This window comes from Bradysia coprophila, unplaced genomic scaffold, assembly GCF_014529535.1.
Source record: "Bradysia coprophila strain Holo2 unplaced genomic scaffold, BU_Bcop_v1 contig_110, whole genome shotgun sequence".
In the NCBI taxonomy this organism is placed as follows: Eukaryota; Metazoa; Arthropoda; class Insecta; order Diptera; family Sciaridae; genus Bradysia; species Bradysia coprophila.
In genome coordinates, this window is record NW_023503387.1 from 449,519 (window position 1) to 475,859 (window position 26,341).

At 36.6% G+C, this 26,341-nt stretch overlaps 2 protein-coding genes across 3 annotated transcripts in view; one reads left to right on the forward strand and one right to left on the reverse strand.

The window, feature by feature from the left end:
• The window catches only part of LOC119073038 (potassium voltage-gated channel protein Shaw-like), a 173,350-nt gene that overhangs the window by 140,274 nt on the left and 6,735 nt on the right, over window positions 1-26,341 (reverse strand). Inside the window, exons 2-3 of one of the 2 annotated variants that reach the window (XM_037178356.1) lie at window positions 19,019-19,048; window positions 18,794-18,946 (exon numbers count right to left, since the gene is read on the reverse strand). The gene's annotated coding sequence lies outside the window, so the exon portion shown is untranslated. Of the gene's footprint in view, window positions 1-18,793; window positions 19,049-26,341 lie in introns of both variants that reach the window. The other variant, XM_037178355.1, reaches the window with a different exon arrangement.
• Window positions 52-20,999, forward strand: LOC119073033 (protein IWS1 homolog A-like). Its single transcript, XM_037178349.1, has 3 exons — window positions 52-67; window positions 122-1,399; window positions 20,887-20,999. Exons 1-3 carry the CDS (start codon window positions 52-54, stop codon window positions 20,997-20,999), a joined length of 1,407 nt encoding a protein of 468 aa, XP_037034244.1.

A 26,341-nucleotide genomic window follows, 5' to 3' on the forward strand; every position in this document is an offset into this window, starting at 1 on the left:
CAAGTACGATCAGAACGAGATGCATGGAATGTCGGTAATTTTAAGCGCCATATGGCAAAACACGAAAGTAAGTGTAAACTCAAACCTTGAAATTTTAAATAATCACAACGTTGTCTTCTAGATGATGAGGAAATCATGCCAACCACTGTACTAGAAGTACACTATTCAGAAAGTGAATGTGATCAGTCGTTCGAAACGGATCCAATCGATAATGAACCCATTTCGCCGTTACCAATCACACCCGTTCCCAACAATGATGAGTCCATTACCGGTACAGAGCCGGTTGATTGTCGACCATTGGAAGCGGAAGCCGAAGAATCGACCTCCTTGCCGAAAGATCAAGATGTTTCATCACAAAATTTACAAGAGGGTTCCAACGACATCAACAACGGCGAAGAAGCCAATGGAATTGGTATCGAAATTCCAAATGTTCATCAAGCAGACGATCAAGAGCCAATCATCGAACAGCATACTCATCCGGTCAATACGTCCAGCATTGATGATGTCGGTGATGATTCCAGTCATTCTTCAAACACTGAACAAATCCCGATGAATTTAGGCGTGACGCAAAATGCAGCCCAAATCAGTGCGGAATCCGTTACCGATACGGAGCCGGTTGATTGTCGACCATTGGAAGCGGAAGCCGAAGAATCGACCTCCTTGCCGAAAGATCAAGATGTTTCATCACAAAATTTACAAGAGGGTTCCAACGACATCAACAACGGCGAAGAAGCCAATGGAATTGGTATCGAAATTCCAAATGTTGATCACGCAGACGATCAAGAGCCAATCATCGAACAGCATACTCATCCGGTCAATACGTCCAGCATTGATGATGTCGGTGATGATTCCAGTCATTCTTCAAACACTGAACAAATCCCGATGGAATTAGACGTGACGCAAAATGCCGTAGAAATCAGTGCAAAATCCGTTACCGGTACGGAGCCGGTTGATTGTCGACCATTGGAAGCGGAAGCCGAAGATTCGACCTTCTTGCCGAAAGATCAGGATGGCCCATCATTAATTTCACAAGATTGTTCCAACGACGTCAACAACGGTGAAGAAGCCAATGGAATTGGTATCGAAATGCCAAATGTTGATCACGCAGACGATCAAGAGCCAATCATCGATCAGCATTCTGATCCGGTCAATACGTCCAGCATTGATGATGTCGGTGATGATTCCAGTCATCCTTCAAACACAGAACAAATCCCGATGGATTTAGACGTGTCGCGAAATGACGCCCAAATCAGTGCTGAATCCGTTACCGATACGGAGCCGGTTGATTTTCGACCATCGGAAGCGGAAGTCGAAGAATCGACCTCCTTGCCGAAAGATCAGCATGGTCCATCACAAATTTCACAAGACGGTTCCAACGACATCAAGAACGACGAAGATCGTAAGTTACAACTTCTTCAAAATTATCAAAAAATACCTGTCTTATACATCTGTCCTTTTTGTACTAGAATGGAGAAGACCAGGCGTAAAGTTTGGGTGGATGCGAAGTGGCGGTCGGAGTAAATATTATCCGGGATTCATTCAGCCTAACAAAGAGTGTTTGTGGATAGACTCGGATGGATTTATTTCACAGGATACATTTATCGTTGAAGAGTATCAAGTTGACATTCCGAAGAAATTTAAGATCGGAAAAATTCGTAATGTTCAACGATTCAACAAAAAAAATGGAACTTCTTTTAATTAAAAAATAAAAATTTGTGGAGAAATGCTTCTGTATTCCTTGACCATACTTCACTTGAAAATTACCCATTGTCATAATGGTCCATCAATACTACAGATTTCCCACTCCTCCTAAAATTCATAAAATTCCTAAAATGGACCAAATCCTCCTAAAATCTCCTAAAATCTTCTAAAACTTTTAAAATTCCTAAAAATAGCCCACACTATCAAAGAATTTTTTTAATAAAACTGAAAAACAAGTAATTTTTTTAATTACGCTGCAATGAATTTGAAAACAGTCCTTTCTTTGAGTCATGCAAACAGCGATCCTGAACGTGGATTTAGCGAAAACAAATATATTCTCGAGGATCGCAGTTTGTTAGAAGATGCGACTATCGTCGGTCTTCGACCAAAATTATGGTGAATCTTGTTAACTTGAAAGAAGGGTCCAGTCGACAAGAAACAACTGATAAATACCAAGTTGCTGGTCTTAACTGGCGTCAAAAAAGTGTAAGCCATAAAAGTTTCTATTAATGAACTACATAAGGAAAACGATGCTTTTATAAAAAAAAAAACTTTTTGTCAATTAGGGGTGTACGATGGAGAAAGGATCGAGACTGGCGTAAATTTTAAAAATTCATTTACAACTTGAGACAAATCATAGAAGCTAAATTTTTTAGTTTTCGGTCTTCCACCTACTTCGACTTCTACCAAAAACCTTCTTTGAGATCTTTGTTAGCTGCATTAGTCTTATTCTACTAATTGGAGTCCAGTCGAGAGTCCAGTGCTAAAAGAAAAAATTAAATCCAGGCGAAGTTTGTCGAGAAGGTATTTTTGGTGAGTCGTCAAAGTTTGCCGACTATGAAAAATTGAGTGGATTTTAAACTTGAAAATTCAGAAATTCTATATCAAGAAAATAATTCGATCTTTGCTCAAGTGGGCTTAAATTCTTGCGAATGTTGTAGGCTATCCAGAACAAAAAAGTTTGTGAAAATCATGTGAGAAATGTTTGTTTCGTGAGTGTTTGTTTGGTCTAAAATTGAGGCAAAATGGCTCAATTGAGAAAATCGAGTTTTTGACATCTGGGGATGATAACAATTTTTTGTGGACTATGCCTGTCTCGATCCTATATCCATCGCACACCCCTAATTGAACATATTAATTTTCTGAAACACTTTTATTATTTCACGAAGTGTATGAGAAACAGAAAGATCTTGAGGCTGCAAAAATTCCTCCGGAAATTACTTATAAAACCTTTATCAAATCTCCTAAAATACTCCTAAAATTACTTGCAAAATCTCCTAAAATTCTCCTAAAATTACCGTTAAAATTTCCTAAAATTCCTAATTTTAGGAACCTTCCTAAGTCGTGGGAACTCTGATACTATACCCTTGAATTATCGTCAAAGCAATATTAAAAAATCCTTCGACACCGTCCTCATATTCATTATTCATATCTTTGGCGATATTTTCCTGGAATATCAATAATGTCGGGACGAGATAATTTAGTTTTTGAAAATCAACAAATTTTAACAATAGTAAAAAGAATTCTTTTAACGCACTTCAAGCAAAAGTGATGTTAATGACAGCTGCAATAGAGTATATTTCGTATGAAAAAATTGTCCGAATTTTTTTACAGTGCCAAACTTTGTTCGATACACTGTCCAGTTTCAGTACCCTATTTAGAGTACCACTTATGCTTGAAGTGCGTTGATTCTATAGAAAATCACACTTAGAAATCAGTCAGTTAGAAATAGTTATACTTCGATCATAAGATGACTTCTCATGATGTTGTACTTAATACTCATCTACGAAAGCTTCAGAAAATGGATTTAGAGGCTTGTGCATCAACTACTAAATTTGAAGAAACTGAACTTGATGAATTGGAAAAGATTGACGTTTGAGCATCAAAATACTAAGAAATTCGTTATGTTCATGGTCAGAATAAGACCATTTTCAATTTTAGACTGTTTAAAAATGGCGAATCATGTGTTTTCGACCGTATCGAGAAAACTGTGAGATGATCTTTGCTTAGTGTATCGTTATAGGGCAAGTCTGGTGAGTTTTTTTTACCTTCTAGTGACGACATCTATGCATTTTCATCGCTGAATTTACGATTCAACATAGAACTAGACTCTTAGGTCAGGTCTATCAAATTCGGCTACAGTGTCCAAATAATGTGTACCGAAGTCAATTCTTTTTGGTGAACTACCAAAAATAATCGATAAAAAACATGCGAAAGAAATCGAAGCCATATGTTAAGTAGTTTGGTTTTAGGTCTACAGGTCAAAATTCTCATGTCAGGTTGAAACAGGTGTTAGATCATTTCAGGTCAGGTCAAGTAATTAAATTTCAAGTCAAACCAGGTTGTCAGGTGTTTCAGGTCAGGTTTAAAGTTGACATGAAATGCTCCGAGCCTTACATGCTTTAATTGCTGAATAAACATAAACATAAAACTAACGACATGCCACATTAAAGCAATTTGCAAAGTGTTGTCAAAATAAATGAAGTAACAGATTTTCTCTCAAGTATTAGGGAATGTATTGATTAAATGAAATTATAGTTAGATCGATTACATCGCGACATATCTGCTGTTTCTAAAGGGTTACAAAAAGTCAACTCATATCAAATATGTAATTTCATTATTATTCAATTCAATGGGAGTGAAAATGTAATTACAATTCAAACTACTAAAACGTAAAATGAGAAAATTAGAATGCTTGGATTCTTCCTCCTGTCGTCACCAGCTTACTTAGTACGTCGCTTCTCTAAAAGGAAAAAGAAAAGAAAAACGAGATGAAAATCTATGCAAAAATATATGTTTAAGCGATGTCAATATTCAATGGCCTTCCATAGTTAGTCGATAATATAATATAGTTTAATTTGTAGTCATCAGCAGTAGATTTCCGTTGCTCAATTGTAGCAAGAGAATGCGTTCCAACTCATATCCCTAAACAGTTGGAACTTGTTTATAAATTTTTCCTTGAGAGTTATTCACTAAATTTTATATTCGATCTGTTTCTATAAGGTGTTTTCATGATGTTTCAACAGATAAAGTCATACTTGCCAAGTGCCTTTCGTAACACCTAATTAGTCGGACCTTCCCTAGTAAAAATAAAAGTCTCAAAGGTTCGAAAAGAGACGTCTCACGTCTCACAATACAAAGGATTTGAGACCGTGAGACGTCTCTTTTCGAACTTTTGAGACTTTTATTTTTACTCGGGTTGAGCTAAGGATCTTGTAGTTAGAGCAATTTTGAATAGCTTGTGTGGTTCGACTAAATTTGAACCAATTTGCAAGGAAGATTGAGAGAAATTTTAATTTGGTAGTGTAAAAAGATATGATCAATTGAGCGTTTCTAACTTTACCTCACAAATTTTGATGATTGTAAAAAGTAAAAATTGGAATTTTTCTACTATTACGTTTTCTCAGTATTTAACATCGCAGCGATAAATCAATTAATTTCTTCACACGACTTCGTTACCCAATTGAAAAAGCTTTTTTTTATTAGAGCCTTGTCTTGAAAGCTTCTTTCAAGCTAATATTGATCCCAATACATTGAGTTGATATACTTACTTGGCAGTTTAGATCCAACTTCTTTATTCTTCCGTTTGCGATCACTTTTAGCATTACGTTCTCGTTCGTTATGTGTCGAATCATTTTTCTTCTGTTGATCATTGTCAGTAGTATCACCTTTGGCCTCCTCCAACAACTTCGAGACGTTGACGATCTCGTCAACCATCGGATTTCTTCTGTAGCATTTACGATGAATTTGCTCGTAATGTCCCATGAAATCAGCTACGAATCCGACTTTTGCGTCGGTGTATTTTTTAGAAACGCATAGAGTGGCTACATGTTTTCGAAGCATTGTGCCGCGAAGTGTGGTCGGTTCCTTTGCCCCACAGAGAGTGGAATACTTTCGCATAGCTTCACACGCTGAAAACACTTGACTAGTATCAATTGACGGCACTGCGAATAAAAACTCGTTTTTTGGTGATATCTTGGCCGATTGTCGATGTTGGAGTAAAATTTTGATACCATCTACGATTTCTGGAGTGAGTAGTGCTGCCACGGTTCGTTCTTTTTTTCCGTTTACTCTTATGTGGGCATACCGTTTAGCAGCGGACCGTTCTTCCTCAGTCAACGTAAGAAGTGTGTCACTGTCTACGTATGTCCGAGCTTGGAACTCCGTTATCAAAATGCGTTCGGATTCTCCAACGCGCTTGCGATTAAAAATCACAATCCAGGCTAATATTAATTCGCTGAGTGATTTCCATTCGTCAAGACTAAATTGGCGTGCCAAAGTCGTCGAAAGCTTTCGTATCTCTACGTCGAGATACGCTGACATACTCTTGATGTCTTCAATTGTAGGTAGGTGATCAACTTTAATCCTTTTCTTTTTGTGCAGCGAGTCGTATATAGATTTATATATCGACGCACTAGCGTCGTTGTTCAACAGCTTGAGGAAGTTCTCTGTTCTTTTTTGCAGATCATGATTTTCTTGTTTAATGTAATGGCAGACCAGCACTCGTCCCACATCCTTCACTTGCAGTAATGCATCTAGTGCTGAAGAAGGTGTTTCGAACTCATCAGTTTCCTCATCAAATTGTCCAATTATACACGCAACCCGGATAACGTTGTCGTAATATCGAGGATTATAAATTGAAGCAAAATCTGTGATTTCCTTGGAAATCGATTTCAATTCGCGAAACACTCTTCCACACATCCGCAACTTCGAGCGTATATTCTTATCATGCTTCTTGAGCTTGTACTTTTTGCACATCGTATTACCAAATGCGATAAGAATCCAGTCGTATCTTAGTAAACGCACTCCCACGGTGTCTCGCAACGGCCGGCAAACAGTTTCCAAGCGATCAGACGCCTGATTATGTATTCTTTTTTCCACAGCAACGCTCATGACCGATCCCAGATGCTGGTCGTTAAACACTTTCTTGCAGCATTTTCTTATATGATCACCTTTTTTCGAATATGTGCCTAGACACCGTGGACATGCTGAAAAGTCTTTGCCAGTTCGTGAAAATTTGATGTTTGGTCGGCGAGCTGTTATTAATCGACGGTTGTTGAACTTTCTGACGTTGTTGCATTGGAACGTTCCTCTGTTGCGTAAAATGTCCAAGATTTGTCTCCGCTCCTTTGACCCTAAAAGAAGTGAAGTTTTTGTTGTAGATCATGCACCAATAACCTAATGGTTTAGTTATCTCATGTTTTAAATGTGAAAAAATATAAGATCATCGACTCTGAAGCAGGAAAGGAGGAACGAACGGTTTATTTTAAGTTGACGTTCACTACTTTTATTTGTGCGGAAATCTGAAATCTCGCGCTCAAAAAGGGCTGTATAAGTGTGCTATTTTGGGTTACATAGTGAAAATAAATTTCAGTTAAACATTTCGTCATGCTTTCCCTACTACTACAAAGAGGTTAAAAAACTTGCATAGTCGAAAAAAAAATCAAGATTAATTCGAGATGATTTTAAGTATTAATTAGAAGCATCACTATACGCTGTTCTGTCGCTCTTTGCTGTTAATTAACAGTGACCAATTCAAGCCATAAGTGCCATAAGTACAACAAATGAAATCGTTTCAGTATCTTCGAATTAATGTCTCGACTTACTTTTATATACTTGGGAAATGAAAAAAATGATGAAAAATTTTCTAACAGCACATTTGCCATTAGAAATAGGTCTGTATACAGTAGATCGTTTCGAAACAGTAGACCAAATACAATAATCTATCTCTTTCTAACATCTTATGAAAAATTACACCTAGCTCTTTCACACTTACGCACGTGAATGTAATTTGGATTTGATACTTTTTGGAAACGGTCGACTCGCTTATCAGTCTGATACTACTTCTAAGCATCTAATATTCAAGTAAAACTGTTTCTTTCGCTCTGATGCTGATGGACACAAAATAGCAGCTTCGAGGCATTTTATCAATCGAGTATCAGAAATTACGTTGTTCAAGATGTTAGCTCCGAGGCACCTACGGCATAGGCAAATGATTGAAACAGTAAGGAAACGATTATGCTTACACATAGCATTTTTGGTATAGAAATTGTAACCCTAGATTCTTTATAAGCATAAAGGCTCAATCTTTTAACTTTCTACCACCACAGTAATAACTGTACGTCATCTAATTAAGCTATTTTAATATGATTACCTTTCGGCAGGCCCTTCAGTTTCTGCACATCAATTTCGTTTTTGTGAACGTGCTCCAGATGCCGTGCGATTTTCGGATAAAACTTTTTACAGTATATGCACATATATTTCTTCTCTTTCAAAGCACGATCAGAGGTTTGAACAATCATTTCAGAATTGTCACAAGACCTACGTTTTGGATCCATGTTTGCAAACATTTGCTCAATCGGAGCTAAAGTTGTATCAATTTCATTGAACTCGTATCCAGGTAGTAATGTCTCTTCATTTTCGTCTATCAAACGATTTTCACTGGAACCATGTACGGACGTTTCATTGGCATTGGATTGTGTGGGTCGTATGTGAACGTTAAGCGACGAATTAGACGCCTAAAGAATTACATTATTCATTGTCGATTCATGAATGAATTTTTAAACCATTACTCTACCTGCATCGGTTTAACGAAAGTTGGAAGCCTGTTTGAAACAATGTGAGACGATGCTGCGGTTTCATTAAAATGGTTCGAACCATGCTGAACAGTTGCGTTGCATCCATCAAATGGATTTGAAATCTAAATAGTGTAATTGTGAGCGGTTGTTATTGACTACTTGATTTTGAAATAGACAGACGGCAACCATATTATCATTAGTTATCGAATCTACTACTTCATTCGGTCTGAGTAATTTCAATTACTAGACTTTGTCTTGTTTCAGTAATTTCGATAGATTCAAAAAATATTTCAGAAGACTCAGATTCATGTTTATTGACATATACTTTGCAAGCACCTTCTATTCCAAAATGTAAAAACATGAAATTTAAATAGCAGAAGCGGTGAAAGAGAAAGACAATTTGTGTGGATAGCATACAAATTTCCAACGCTTAAGTTAGCCTTTACAATTTATTGTTTCCGATAACTAACGATATAGATTGGCTGTTAACTGAAAATCTGAATTACCTGCACAGATTTACTGCATACACCGACTTCGGAAAACTGGCTAGTACCATAACATGGTAGTTGACCATAGTAATTGTTAGTATCATATGCATCCTAAAATATTCGTTGCATCTGTTAATAAACGAATCTACAAACAAAATCTACTAATTACATTTAAAAGACTAGATGATCCAACACCAGTAGAAACATGTTCCGAAACAGTTTGTGACGATCCTGCGGCTCCATTAAAATGGTTTGACCCATGATGAACAGTGGTATTCTGTCCGTTGAATGCGTTTGAACTCTGAAGAATGTAATTGTTAGTGATCAGGCTTGCTTTTTAACGTCCTTTGTGGATGTGTCGTAAGAACAAAAAAAAATGCGATTCCTACAATCTACACAGTCAAAACAGGCCTCATGTACCGAAATAGCTCGTCTAATGTAAAATCTCTCGAGTTTTTGATGTGGTATTTTAATTTTCCCTTTCTATCAATAAATTCGTTTTCGTTGAATCTACTACTTCATTCGATCTGAGTAATTTCGGCATTTGAAAACTTGCACTTCATTTTTGTAAAGACAGATTTTGCTACATATGAACTCTCTAATCAGTCTAACAATTTATTTTTGCCGATAACTGACGATGTAGATTAGGTTTGAATTACCTGCAAAGATTCATTGCATACACCGACCTCGCAAAACTGGTTCGGGCCATAATTGCGACCATAAAATGGTAGTCGACCATAGTAATTGTTAGCATCATGCGCATCCTACAATATTCGTTGAATTTGGTAACAAAAAAAATGTAAAACAAAATCTATCAGTTACATGTGAATGATTAGACGATCGAACGGCAGTAGAAAGATAGTCCGTAACAGTAAGAGACGATGGAGCGGCTCCATTAAAATGGTTTGACCCATGACGAACAGTGGTATTATGTCCGTTGAAAGCGTTTGAACTCTAAAGAATGTAATTGTTAGTGATCAGGCTTTTAAAATATACATACGGCAACGATATCAGTTATCGAATCTACTGCAAGAAATGAAATAGACAGAAATACGATATCAACAATTATCAATTTTTGAAGGCCTTCGTGGATGTCTCGTAAGAACAAAAAAAATATGCGATTCCCACAATCTACACAGTCAAAACAGGCCTCATGTACCGAAATAGCTCGTCTAATGTAAAATCTCTCGAGTTTTTGATGTCGTATTTTAATTTTCCCTTTCTATCAATAAATTCGTTTTCGTTGAATCTACTACTTCATTCGATCTGAGTAATTTCGGCATTTGAAAACTTGCACTTCATTTTTGTAAAGACAGATTTTGCTACATATGAACTCTCTAATCAGTCTAACAATTTATTTTTGCCGATAACTGACGATGTAGATTAGGTTTGAATTACCTGCAAAGATTCATTGCATACACCGACCTCGCAAAACTGGTTCGGGCCATAATTGCGACCATAAAATGGTAGTCGACCATAGTAATTGTTAGCATCATGCGCATCCTACAATATTCGTTGAATTTGGTAACAAAAAAATGTAAAACAAAATCTATCAGTTACATGTGAATGATTAGACGATCGAACGGCAGTAGAAAGATAGTCCGTAACAGTAAGAGACGATGGTGCGGCTCCATTGTAATATTCTGAACTACGGGGAACTGTGGCATTATATCCGTTGAATGTGTTTGGAATCTAAAAGATGTAATCGTGTGCGGTTGTTATTGTAAAGTTGTAAAATGTACAGACGGAAGTCATATCATAAGTTGTCGAATTCTGAGGAACTTAAACAAATTGAACAGTTTTGTACTTCATTTTGCATGTGTATTTTAGATGATACTTATGAAATAGACAAAGCTAAATTCACTGAATTACATAAGAAAACATTTCGTTAGAAAACCTAAAATCTAAAAAAATGAAGTACAAAACTTTTCAATTTGTTGAAATTCCTCAGAATTCGACAACTAATGATAGGATGACATCTGTATATTTTACAATATTACAGTAACAACCACACACGATTCCATTGTTAATTGTTGTTTTAGTTAAAATTCAATAATCATTGACAATAGCTGATGATATAACTTAGCTGTCTGTTTAAAATCTGTTACCTGTATGTATTCATTGCGTACACCGATCCCAGAAGATGGGCTTGAATAGTAATATGGTTGTTGACCATAGTAATTGTAAGTCGTATACGGCTCCTAAAAATACCGTTAAACTGATTCACGAATAAATTTGTGAAAAACGTTAAATTACTTGTGAGAGACGAGATGGCCGAACTATCGTAAAAGAGTTTTCATGACCATAAGAATCTAGTTGGCGGTTCTCCTTGTTAACCGAGTCGAGCACCTAACCAATCCGATTGTATGTATGTAATCGATTTGATTGCAGTTTTATAAAAAAAATCATTCATTCTAATACCTGCACTGATGATGAACTTAAAAAAGAATACTGAGCAGGATTGAAGTCATTATGAATATCGTTGTGTTGATCAATTACATCGTTGTCAAACAGGGGAACCTATAGTGTATTGTGCAAAAATCATATGAAGTGCGTTAGATGTGTAGAAGATCAAGATATTTACAACCGTTTAAAGCGAAGTATACTAACCAAGTCTTGAGTGTCCATATCTAAGACATATTGCTGATGTGTTGCCTAAAAATATTCGTACATTTTTGATCATTTGAGCCAAACTTGGCGACAATCGTCGAATAAATCAGCGGATGTTTTAAAATGTCATTTATTGAATGTATTATATTCTTACAACATTTCTTGAGCATTCGCGGTTCTCTTTGGCCTCTTCATAAACATTGAACTTACCGGATTATTGTTTGCTGGCATGTTGAACAATATACAATGCACTGAATGAATCACTAATTATCCGATATTTACAAATAAACCTCCACTGTTTTAGTTGATACGATATAAAGATAAGTGCAGAGCGAACTAAACGCAAGATTTTTGACAATTTTCAATTTACGCAAGATAATACGACAAATTACTTTAGAAGGCTACTACGATTTCTAAACCAAATAACGTTGCTATGAACCATTAACGTCACAAAAAAACCAATATTGCCGTATCCCACATTACATTGCCACGGTATCATTTGTCAGACACCATTTTGCATCGTTAAAAGTTAAGGTATCCCATTTAAGATACCGTTACTTTTATGCACAATTTACGGTATCCCACTGAATAGGTCTTCGTTTCTCATAAAGACGCAGACATCATTGTGTTCTGTTAAAAGTAAAGGTATCCCATTTAGGATACCGTCACTTTCATATAAAATTTACGGTGTCCCATTAAATAGGTGTCTGTTTCTCATAAAAGTTACCGGTATGCCATCCCAGACATCATAGTTTTCTGTTAAAGCAGAAGGTATCCCATTTAGAATACTGTAACTTTCGGTATCCCGTTAAATAGGTCTAGGTTTCGCATTAGAGTTACCGGTATCCCATCCCAGACACCATTGGGCTCTATTAAAAGTAAAGGTATCCCATTTAGGACACCGTCACTTTCATCGAATATTTCCGGTAACTCACTAAATAGGTCTCTGTTTCACATGAAAGTTACCGGTATCCCATCAAAGACATTATAGTTTTCTGTTAAAAGTGTAGGTATCCCATTTACGGTAACCCATTAAATAAGTCTCTGTTTCTCATAAAAGTTACCGGTATCCCATCAAAGACATTATAGTTTTCTGTTAAAAGTGTAGGTATCCCATTTAGGATACCGTCAAATTCATTAAATATTTCCGGTAACCCATTAAATAGGTCTTGGTTTCGCATAAAAGTAACCGGTATCCCATCAAAGACATTATAGTTTTCTGTTAAAAGTGAAGGTATCCCATTTAGGATACCGTCAAATTCATTAAATATTTCTAGTAACCCATTTAATAGGTCTCGGTTTCGCATAAAAGTAACCGGTATCCCATCAAAGACATTATAGTTTTCTGTTAAAAGTGTAGGTATCCCATTTAGGATACCGTCACTTTCATAAAAAATTTACGGTAACCCATTAAATAAGTCTCTGTTTCTCATAAAAGGTACCGGTATCCCATCAAAGACATTATAGTTTTCTGTTAAAAGTGAAGGTATCCCATTTATGATACCGTCACTTTCATCGAATATTTCCGGTAACCCACTTAATAGGTTTCGGTTTCGCATAAAAGTAACCGGTATCCCATCCCAAACATTATAGTTTTCTGTTTAAAGTGAAGGTATCCCATTTAGGATACCGTCACTTTTATATAAAATTTACGGTAACCCACTAAATAGGTTTCGGTTTCACATGAAAGTTACCGGTATCACATCCCAAACATTATAGTTTTCTGTTAAAAGTGAAGGTATCCCATTTAGGATACCGTCAAATTCATTAAATATTTCCGGTAACCCATTAAATAGGTCTCGGTTTCGCATAAAAGTAACCGGTATCCCATCAAAGACATAGTTTTCTGTTAAAAGTGTAGGTATCCCATTTAGGATACCGTCAAATTCATTAAATATTTCCGGTAACCCATTAAATAGGTCTCGGTTTCGCATAAAAGTAACCGGTATCCCATCAAAGACATAGTTTTCTGTTAAAAGTGTAGGTATCCCATTTAGGATACCGTCAAATTCATTAAATATTTCCGGTAACCCATTAAATAGGTCTCGGTTTCGCATAAAAGTAACCGGTATCCCATCAAAGACATAGTTTTCTGTTAAAAGTGTAGGTATCCCATTTAGGGTACCGTCAAATTCATTAAATATTTCCGGTAACCCACTAAATAGGTCTTGGTTTCGCATAAAAGTAACCGGTATCCCATCAAAGACATTATAGTTTTCTGTTAAAAGTGTAGGTATCCCATTTAGGATACCGTCAAATTCATTAAATATTTCCGGTAACCCATTAAATAGGTCTCGGTTTCGCCTAAAAGTAACCGGTATCCCATCAAAGACATTATAGTTTTCTGTTAAAAGTGAAGGTATCCCATTTATGATACCGTCACTTTCATCGAATATTTCCGGTAACCCACTAAATAGGTTTCGGTTTCACATGAAAGTTACCGGTATCACATCCCAAACATTATAGTTTTCTGTTAAAAGTGAAGGTATCCCATTTAGGATACCGTCAAATTCATTAAATATTTCCGGTAACCCATTAAATAGGTCTCGGTTTCGCATAAAAGTAACCGGTATCCCATCAAAGACATAGTTTTCTGTTAAAAGTGTAGGTATCCCATTTAGGATACCGTCAAATTCATTAAATATTTCCGGTAACCCATTAAATAGGTCTCGGTTTCGCATAAAAGTAACCGGTATCCCATCAAAGACATAGTTTTCTGTTAAAAGTGTAGGTATCCCATTTAGGATACCGTCAAATTCATTAAATATTTCCGGTAACCCACTAAATAGGTCTTGGTTTCGCATAAAAGTAACCGGTATCCCATCAAAGACATTATAGTTTTCTGTTAAAAGTGTAGGTATCCCATTTAGGATACCGTCAAATTCATTAAATATTTCCGGTAACCCATTAAATAGGTCTCGGTTTCGCCTAAAAGTAACCGGTATCCCATCAAAGACATTATAGTTTTCTGTTAAAAGTGAAGGTATCCCATTTATGATACCGTCACTTTCATCGAATATTTCCGGTAACCCACTTAATAGGTCTCGGTTTCGCATAAAAGTAACCGGTATCCCATCCCAAACATTATAGTTTTCTGTTAAAAGTGAAGGTATCCCATTTAGGATACCGTCAAATTCATTAAATATTTCCGGTAACCCATTAAATAGGTCTCGGTTTCGCATAAAAGTAACCGGTATCCCATCAAAGACATAGTTTTCTGTTAAAAGTGTAGGTATCCCATTTAGGATACCGTCAAATTCATTAAATATTTCCGGTAACCCATTAAATAGGTCTCGGTTTCGCCTAAAAGTTACCGGTATCCCATCAAAGACATTATAGTTTTCTGTTAAAAGTGAAGGTATCCCATTTATGATACCGTCACTTTCATCGAATATTTCCGGTAACCCACTTAATAGGTCTCGGTTTCGCAGAAAAGTAACCGGTATCCCATCCCAAACATTATAGTTTTCTGTTAAAAGTGAAGGTATCCCATTTAGGATACCGTCACTTTTATATAAAATTTACGGTAACCCATTAAATAGGTCTCGGTTTCGCATAAAAGTAACCGGTATCCCATCAAAGACATAGTTTTCTGTTAAAAGTGTAGGTATCCCATTTAGGATACCGTCAAATTCATTAAATATTTCCGGTAACCCATTAAATAGGTCTCGGTTTCGCATAAAAGTAACCGGTATCCCATCAAAGACATAGTTTTCTGTTAAAAGTGTAGGTATCCCATTTAGGATACCGTCAAATTCATTAAATATTTCCGGTAACCCATTAAATAGGTCTCGGTTTCGCATAAAAGTAACCGGTATCCCATCAAAGACATAGTTTTCTGTTAAAAGTGTAGGTATCCCATTTAGGATACCGTCAAATTCATTAAATATTTCCGGTAACCCATTAAATAGGTCTCGGTTTCGCATAAAAGTAACCGGTATCCCATCAAAGACATAGTTTTCTGTTAAAAGTGTAGGTATCCCATTTAGGATACCGTCAAATTCATTAAATATTTCCGGTAACCCATTAAATAGGTCTCGGTTTCGCATAAAAGTAACCGGTATCCCATCAAAGACATTATAGTTTTCTGTTAAAAGTGTAGGTATTCCATTTAGGATACCGTCAAATTCATTAAATATTTCCGGTAACCCATTAAATAGGTCTCGGTTTCGCATAAAAGTTACCGGTATCACTTTCTGTTAAAAGTGAAGGTATCCCATTAAGGATACCGTCACTTTCATATAAAATTTACGGTATTTCTCGTACGTTTCTCGTACAAAATTTTAATTTTCTTTTCGAGAACATTTGCATTTGCACTTACTTTATAACCCATGTAGCAGCCCTTTTTGCTTAATGGTAAATGCATATCCGAAAATTTGACTCAAACTGATGTCCTCAAATCTTTGAGTTTACAGACAATAACATTGCCACATATAATGCCAGAACATTGTCGTCAAGACAAAAAATGCAAGAAATGGAAGAAGAGCTAGAAAAGATAAAATGGGATGTTGTGGGAGTGAGCGAAGTGAGAAAACCTGGAGAGGAATGCCTGAAATTACAATCAGGGCATACATTCTTCTACCGAGGAAGTGACAGTCAGATACTGATGCACGGTGTCGGATTGTTCATAAACAAGCGGTGGTCGGATCGCATAACTCACACGAAAAGCATATCCGATCGAGTGATATGCGTATGCCTGAAGATAAATAACAGATACAATGTCAAATTAATTCAGGTTTACGCACCCACGTCCACCCATGATGACGAAGAAGTAGAAAGATTCTATTAAGGATGTCGAGAAAGCTCTTAACGAAAACCCATCACATTACCAATATCTAATCGGTGATTTCAATGCGAAGCTGGGAAAACGAGAAGAAGACTCCGAAGTTTCTATTGGTAGTTTTAGCAACGACCAAAGAAATGAGCGTGGAAATACTTTACTCAACTTCCTACAGCAACACAATTTGTACGCAATGAATTCATTTTTTGCAGGAAAGCCTCAACGGAAATGGACCTGGGCTAGTGCAGATGGTGTAACGAAAAATGAGATCGATTACATCATAACTGGCCGTAAGTCAACCGTTAAGAACGTTACGGTCCTAAACAGTTTTTCAACAGTTAGTGATCACCGAATGGTTCGTGCAAGAGTCACGTTAAATACCAGATTTCAAAGATCACAACTAGTTCGAAAAAGTGAAAGGATTGACGTACAACGGCTTTACACACAAAATGAAGAATTTGCTACGAAAATGATTGCCGAATTAGATAACGTCAACAATCAATGTGAAACATTGGACGAATTGAATACCAAAATCGTCGATACAATAATGGGTTTCATGAAATCCAAATGCAAATCCGTCCAAGGGAAAGAATCAAAACTCAGCAAAGAAACATTAGACCTGATCACAAGCAGAGCAGAGTTGGTAAAAAACGGAAGGCGAGATTCGGTGGAATACCGGAACTTGTCTAAAAGTATCAACAAAGCAAGGAGATCAGATGAAAGAAAATATAATGTCCAATTGGCTCAAAACATAATTGAAGCTAACTGCAATATGAAAGTCCTACGGAGAAAAATGACAAACGCCAAAAAAGAAATCTTCAAATTACGAGACAAAACAGGAACGATCCAAACGGATCGAAATGCGATATTAAACATTGCAACAGAATTTTATGAGAATTTGTTTTCTTCAGCAAGACAGAGTCCAACGGAAGAAACCGAAGATAGACCAATAATAAGAAACGTGGGATCGGAGGATATGCCCGACATAACTGTTGATGAAGTCAAGGCCGCAGTAGCCGAGATGAAAAACAAAAAGTCTCCCGGAGAAGATGGTGTTCCAGTGGAAGCCATTAAACTAGGTGGAGACTCCTTATTAAAGGCAATCACGGCTTTGTTTAATCAATGTCTCCAATGGGAAGAAGTACCAGAAGCCTGGGAAAATGCGGTAATTACATTGCTGCATAAAAAAGGAGACATAACAAAGCTGGAAAATTACCGACCCATAAGCCTATTGTCAACACTCTACAAGTTGTTTATGAAAATCATTACGAAGAGGAACACTAACAAGTTCGACTTCTACCAACCTGTTGAACAAGCTGCTTTCAGATCTGGTTTCAGCACAAACGACCATTTGCAAGTGATGAGAACGCTTATTGAGAAGTGTCGTGAATACAACATCGACATAGTCTTGCTATTCATAGACTTTGAAAAAGCTTTCGATTCAGTGGAAACATGGTCGATATTGGACGCATTAGACGAATGTAGTAGAGTAGACTCAAGGTACTCCAACACAATTCGATATGTGTACAAAAATGCTACTTCATGTATAAAACTTCATAAGAGCACGGAGAAATTCAGAATTGGCTGAGGTGTAAGGCAGGGTGACACCATTTCACCGAAATTATTCACGGCGATTCTGCAGAGTATTTTTAGGAAGTTTAACTGGAGTAAAATGGGAATAAAGATAAATGGAGAGTACCTAAGCCATCTCCGCTTCGCTGATGACATTGTACTGATAGCAGCGAATCTAGGTCAGGCTCAGCTTATGCTACAACAGTTAAGTGAAGAGGCAAGCAATGTTGGCCTCAAGATGAACTTATCGAAAACAAAAGTCATGGCCAACATCGGGGACGATAGTGAAATCAAAATTGGTGACACTGTCATTGAACGAGTCGACAGCTATGTATATCTAGGACATAAACTGAAGTTAGGTCTGGACAACCAAACTGCAGAAATAAGACGTAATATTGGTCTTGCATGGGCAGCGTTCGGAAAACTCAGACTCATTTTCAAAAGCAAAATGAATAATAGTCTGAAACGCAAAGTTTTCAACACTTGTGTCCTTCCAGTGCTTACTTATGGAGCGGAAACGTTAACTTTAACGAAAGCATCCGAAGATAAATTGAGAGTGACACAAAGAGCCATGGAACGGAGTATGCTTGGAATAACACTCAGAGACAGAATTACGAATCAATGGATTCGACAACAAACCAGGGTCGTTGATGTCATGGAAAGAATAGCATCGCTGAAATGCAGCTGGGCGGGACATATTGCAAGAAGGACAGACGAACGTTGGACCAAAACGATCATGAACTGGCGACCATCTCTCCACCAGAGAGATGGACAAACGGAATTAAGAATATTGCAGGTACAAACTGGCAGCAAATGGCAATGGACCGTACGAAATTTAAAGAAGTTGGAGAGGCCTACATCCAGCAGTGGATAGAAATAGGCTGAAAAAGAAGAAGAACAAATTTATACAGATAAGATACTGAGTATATTTCTGTATATATATATGACTTCGTGAATTCCCTTACTGACTACTTTTACGTACTAGAGTACGTACGTATTCACTGTGTATATAACTACACATTGCTCTTATACTCAACGCTTACACATATAAATTAATTACTCACCCGACATATAATTATCCATTAGATGTATTGCCTTCTAGTGAAATGAGAAAAGGTTTAACGACTTAATTTATCCACATTACAGGTAACCGTACAACAGTAACTGAACAAAAGTTGTTTGACATTTTTTCTTATGTTAAAAGCAGTCAAAATCACCTGTGGGTCAAAAGTTTCACTCCATTTTTCACACACCATTACCATTCGAAGTATAATTATTATTATTCTCACCGGCTTATGCTATTTTCGTATTTTAATGTGCTATGAGAAAATACATAAACTCGTTAATTTTCATCAACTTTATTTAAAAAAAAAAAAAACATTTTTCATTACACGAAAAATCCAATTTTCTAAAAATTATTTTCATTTTTTTAGTCGTCATCACATTTAAGTTTCTCGCGTTCCATCTGAATATTCGCAACTCGCAACGTTATTATGTTTACAATCACTTTTAATTTAGACCGGATAAAATGGAGAGGAAATCGGTAAAAGGTTCTCATTCAAAAGCATTAAAACTATAATCCATGTGATGATTTATACAATAAACAAATATCTTCTCATCTCATTAAAACATTTTTTTTGTGATTAGATTAACATGACGACGCGTTTATAAAATTGAATTTTATTTTAGCGTACACGTCGTGTGTGCATTGGTGTTATTTGCACGATGTATTTGTGTTCGTTAGGCTTTGTCTAGGGGGATAAAGAACTAGCAAGATTTCTAACGTTTCTAATATAAAGAGAATCATAATTATACTCCCGCAAGAGCTCGTATGCGTACACATCTCTTAATAATTCCTTTTAGCAGTAATGCACTTTCAAATATTTGTTGAAAATCAGTTTGTAAATATAACATTTGCCGTTTATTATCAAAATATTTACAAAATTCAAGCTATTATTAATTAGAAAATGGGTGAGAATTCGAAATAAGTGATGAAGCGAGTATATATAACTTGCAAATGTAATCATCCAATTTCAACAAAAAAATATGACGACGAGCAAGAATCCGTTTAACAACTTTACAAATGAATTTCAGTAATACATTACGCATCTGTGGGAAATTTGTTTATGTTCAGGGACGAGGGTTGTATTCCAAGCCGAGGCGTGAAATATTATCCCACTCGAAGGTAATTGAATTACACCACAGAAACGTGTAGTAGATTACTATATCAGTGAAGTACTGAGATATCGCTGGATAAATGAGTAAAAGTAACCGAGGTGTTGTCACTGTACTGTACCATGACTTTCCGCAGCAGTTTTCCCATTTGGTTAAGGGTTTTCACTCATGAGCAAAAAGTCTCGTTACTTAACTAGTAAACTAAAATTCATTGTCATTGTTGAATGATAGAGAATATTTGCATATCAAAAATATTTTCTCATTACAAGAGTATAAGCGTCCCAAATTGTAAATTGATTTATTTATCTTTCGTTATTAGTTTCGGCTTGTGCCATTATACACTGTTCTATGATCAACCAGTTCCATTCTGGTACACAGTAAAACGAGACGATGCTGTGCTAATACCAGCATCCAGTGTATAAATTGCTTGTGTTCATAATAATAGTTTGATGAGAATACACATTTAGATTTCATATGAATAGAAAGTGTTGGTTTAAAAAATGGCAGGAAAATTAAAAAATTGAAATATTTAATCTTAAGCTGTAATCGCACTTACGCCGTTTACATTTTAATGAATTGACAATTAAAAGTGGGCTGAGCTTCCATTAATTGATCGTAAACGGAGAGCTAAGCGGTGTAAGTGTGTGAAGACCTCTGAACAATGAACGCAATAGCTGATGACATGGGAAAATCCACGTAATTTGTTTGTAGCCCAGGTAACAGCGTTTCATGTATGTACATGTCACAAATTACGATTTTCCTAAGGTTGTACTTGAGGAGGTTACGCCAAAAATTACAGCAAAGTTCGGTGTATTTCTGCCAAAACGGCTCCAGTGATCGGCGTAACCTCCTCACGTAAAACCTTGTATGTTCCCACATATGCTATGCTATAGGATGTATATTTATAGAGCATTACGTCCTGTATTCCCCCTCGTCAAAATAAAAATTTGAAACTTCGTCTAATATGCACATTGCTGTACAGTGTACATTGCTCAAATTCCACAAAATGTGGAATCGAAGATGGGAAAATGTATCGAACGGAAGTACGTATTCATATTCATTTATGAAAAGTACAAGATTATTCGACCATGGTAGTTTCGTCTAGTAAATCATTTCAAAAATACATTAAAGCAGGAAAATTTCCGTATCAATTCAACAAGAATGCCTTTAATGAATGACAAAACTGGTATAGACAGTGACAGATATAATTTTGAATTTGAGGCCAGTGTACAGTGTCACTGTATTTAAGCATCGTTCAAAAATGTTGGTTTCTGGAAAATGTCAGTAAAATTCACATTAAGATGTTATGGGCCCAGGAATAGAATAAAAGAGTCACAAAAAAGAAAAGTAAAGTAAGAAAGGTAAAGGAACAATGGCCGAATCAAAGTTTCCCCCGATTTACAATCATTTACAACAGTAATTATTCAGTCTGGAAATATAAAATGGAGGTATTCCTTATAAAGGAAGGTTTATGGAATACTATTGCGCACGATGATTCTGCGGAAGACGAATCCAACGATGTCGATGAAAGCGACAGTACGACGTCAACTATGGTAACAGCAGCGACCTTGAAGAAGTCGGATAATAAAGGTAGAGCATGGATTGGGCTACTGGTGGATGACGATCAGTTGAAATACATCCGGAACGAGATGACAGCCTTAGGATCCTGGGAGGCGTTAAGGAAACATCACGAGAAACACACTTTGAGCAATAAAGTGCATTTAATACGGTCGATTTGCAGCTTGAAATTGGAGGAAAATGGAAACGTTCAGAAACATGGATCAATTGGATGAATTATTCCAAAAGTTAAGAGACGTCAACGAGAAAGAAATCTCCGAATCATGGAATGTGGCGATGCTATTGAGCAGCTTGCCAAGTCAATACGACATACTGCTTTAGAAGGACGACCGGAAGTGGATTTGACGTATGCATTCGTTCAAGAGAAAATAATAGAACACGATCGAAGTGACTTGTAAAGAACTAAAGAATTAAAGGAAACTACGGAATTGATATGCGGAATTGCACAACGGAATTGAACTACGGAATTGATATGCGGAATTGCACTACGGAATTGAACTACGGAATTGCACTACGGAAGTGGAACTACAGAATTGGAATACTGAATTGGAACACAGGACCGGAATTGGAATGCAGATTTCAAAAAATATTGAATTTTTGGAACACAGGACTGGAATTGGAATGTGGAATTTAAAAAAAATAATTACGGAATGGAAAGAAAATTACGAAATGACTTAAGGCACTTAAACATTTCAACTTCTCATATTTCATCGTAGATGCTTTCAAACCCCCATAAGACCCTATTTGGCCCAAAAGCACATAAAATTACCTTTCAAATGATACCCCACACCACCATGTACGGCTCGTGTAACTGGAGAAATATTGGTAAGAAAAGTGCAAGTTTTCGGTTGAAAACTTCAGCTGCACATATTTCAGTGTGGATTAATTTGAGAACCAATGAGTCTCTATTCGGCTCAATAGTACATGCGATTACCTTTCTAATGATACCCCCACACGACCCTGTACGGCTCGTGTACCTGGAGAAATTTTGGTAAGAAAAGTGCAAATTTTCGGCTTTCGATCACCTTTCACCAGCCATAAAAGCTTCGAAGAATTTTTTTGAGAGTGTTTTGGGTTCTAGGGTCGAAGTCCTTTCTAGGTACCTATAAAAAGTTCCACTAGAAAACACGCCCGATTTCGGTAGGCTGTTTTTCAAAAGAATCCCTCCTTCAGAATTCTTAAATTTAAAATTTTTAAGAATTCAATTCCTCTAAAATATGTCCTATTTGATTTGTCACTTTTGAAAATCGCAGCTGCATACGATTTATTAAAGAAAAAGAATTGAAACATATATATCCGGACTCGCTGTGATTTCAATTCGGGAATAATGAATTCATCTCAAAGGTTGATATTTTCCTGATTTACTTAAAGTCATTTCGACAGTCTCTAAATGTATACACACATTAACCACAATGCCAAAAGCAGAGAAAAATTTATGTTCTATGTCCTTTTTCTAAAAAAAAAATGAAATAAAAGAAACCGAGCACCATGCAGAGAAAAAGTGCCAATAAATTAAAGGTCGAAAAATAGAAAACAATTCATCACTATTAGAACAAAAAAGAAACCATCAATAATGAAAAAGAGCCATCGGATATTGATTATTTACCGCTTCAACGCATTTTTGGGGGGGACCTCCACTTTAACTAAAAGTAGAAGTAGAAGAAGCAAAATCTTTGAGTGGAAAAACGCCTCATGTTTCATGTCCTTTCCAACACTCTAACAACCAACAAAAAAAAACGGGAAGGAGAACAAATGTTTTACGATACACGAAGTTGATATTGAGGTTGAGTTAATTGAACCGATGAAGAAGTTCTGTGGTCAATTTGATAGACGAATTTATGTCTACACGACTTACACGATATTACATATTACCAGGCAATATAATTCTGTCACGTACAGAGAGTAACATATTGAACCCCGTCTGAAGTCGACAAAATAATTACTTTAAGCTTTCTTGTTTCGTCCCCCATTGTACGTTCTCATCCTTGAATTGTGTATAAAATTATCTACGGTTTTGCTTCCAACAGTTTTTAATGTAAAAATGTATTTTTTAATATGAATGCATGATTCGGGAATATTTTCACTTTGAGATTATTTTGTGTAACAATATATAACGTGAAAGAGTCTGCTTCATTATTTAAAATCAGAATTTTAATTGAGATTTTCACTTTGTAATGTTTGCTTTTTAATATTCTTCCGAATACAAAGGCAGTCACTTTTAATTTATTTATTTTTTTGTTGAAAAATTTATGTCTAACATCAACAAAGTGGGTGATATGTGTATATATATAGTGACTTTGTGTGGATGGAAACATAAAGTCAGAGAGCACCTAAGGCCTCGCTTAGGAACAAACATTTTCAATGAAAGTCTTCATTAAGTCGGACGTTAAATTCTTCACATTTTTTTGATCATGGCATGGAGACTGCTTTAATCTCGTGAACCATAAAATAATAAGGGTTTTCAAAGTTCCGAGCTTGTACTCGAGTATATATTCAGTATCAATCGTACAATGACAACTGTTAACTGAATGGTAGTTTGTAGAGCGCGATCTTACGACGACCCTGGTAAAATAATTAGATTTTCAAACGGATCAATGTCTTCCGAGCTTGATGTGATATGACGTGATGTGAAAAACATGCAAATGAAAATCTTTGTTTAAAGCCTTATCGTTCGGCAGGCAGATATTGGTTTGATTGAAAAACTAATTACTTTACTAGAGTCATGAGACCGTGAACTACACACCGGCATTTTGTTCCATGAAAATCCGTCGAGTCAACGCTCTTCAAGCAAAAGTGGTACTCTAAATAGGGTACTGAAACTTGACAGTTCTTCTTCTTCTTCTTTTTCAGCCTGTTTCTATCCACTGCTGGATGTAGGCCTCTCCAACTTCTTTCCATTTCGTACGATCCATTGCCATTTGCTGCCAGTTTGTACCTGCAATATTCTTAATTCCGTTTGTCCATCTCTCTGGTGGTCTACCTATAGCTCGTCTTTTATATGGTCGCCAGTTCATGATCTTTTTGGTCCAACGTTCGTCTGTCCTTCTTGCAATTTGTCCCGCCCAGCTCCATTTCAGAGATGCTATTCTTTCCATGACATCAACGACCCTGGTTTGTTGTCGAATCCATTGATTCGTCATTCTGTCTCTGAGTGTTATTCCAAGCATACTCCGTTCCATGGCTCTTTGTGTCACTCTCAATTTATCTTCGGATGCTTTTGTTAAAGTTAACGTTTCCGCTCCATAAGTGAGCACTGGAAGGACACAAGTGTCGAAAACTTTGCGTTTCAGACTATTATTCATTTTGCTTTTGAAAATTAGTCTGAGCTTTCCGAACGCTGCCCATGCAAGACCAATCCTACGTCTTATTTCTGCAGTTTGGTTGTCCAGACCTAACTTCAGTTTATGTCCTAGATATACATAGCTGTCGACTCGTTCAATGACAGTGTCACCAATTTTGATTTCTCTATCGTCCCCGATGTTGGTCATGACTTTTGTTTTCGATAAGTTTATCTTGAGGCCAACTTTGCTTGCCTCTTCACTTAACTGTTGTAGCATAAGCTGAGCCTGACCTAGATTCGCTGCTATCGGTACAATGTCATCAGCGAAGCGGAGATTGCTCAGGTACTCTCCATTTATCTTTATTCCCATTTTACTCCAGTTTAACTTCCTAAAAACACTCTGCGGAATCGCCGTGAATAATTTTGGTGAAATGGTGTCACCCTGCCTTACACCTCGGCCAATTCTGAATTTCTCCGTGCTCTTATGAAGTTTTATACATGAAGTAGCATTTTTGTACACATATCGAATTGTGTTGGAGTACCTTGAGTCTACTCTACATTCGTCTGATGCGTCCAATATCGACCATGTTTCCACTGAATCGAAAGCTTTTTCGAAGTCTATGAATAGCAAGACTATGTCGATGTTGTATTCACGACACTTCTCAATAAGCGTTCTCATCACCTGCAAATGGTCGTTTGTGCTGAAACCAGATCTGAAAGCACCTTGTTCAACAGGTTGGTAGAAGTCGAACTTGTTAGTGTTCCTCTTCGTAATGATTTTCATAAACAGCTTTGTTATGTCTCCTTTTTTATGCAGCAATGTAATTACCGCATTTTCCCAGGCTTCTGGTACTTCTTCCCATTGGAGACATTGATTAAACAAAGCCGTGATTGCCTTTAATAAGGAGTCTCCACCCAGTTTAATGGCTTCCACTGGAACACCATCTTCTCCGGGAAACTTTTTGTTTTTCATCTCGGCTACTGCGGCCTTGACTTCATCAACTTGACAGTGCTCCATACAAAATTTTACACCGTAAAAAGAGTGGGGATAAAATTTCATAGAAAATAGTACTCTATTTGGCAGGTGTCATTAATAGCACTTTTGCTTGAAGTGCGTTGGTCGAGTCGAAATTTATTTATTTTTCTGTGGACAGTTGTTATACGAATGGGGGACTGAAGTTTCAATAATTTCAATAGACCACATTATTCTAAGCAAAAAATTATTCTACACTATGGTAAAATTGTAAACATTTATATTTTTAATTAATTGTTTTCTGATTTTCAAAGATCAGTCAAACATAAAAAAGACTATACGTCTCTATATGCCTCTCTTTTCTTCTCATGTCATTTTTTAAAAATTCTCTCACGAAAAAGGTATGCTTTCAGGTTGAATTTGGGTCGTAGTCGTAATTCAAATATGAATTAAAAATACACAACATGAAAATTCTGTAATAGTGTAGAACAATTTTTTGTTTACAATAACATCCTTCATCTAAATACAAACGAGCCATCAGAACAGTCGCGTCGGAGCGTTTGCTGCGACTGAGCCCCGTACAAACCCGTATATCTATTGCGTACG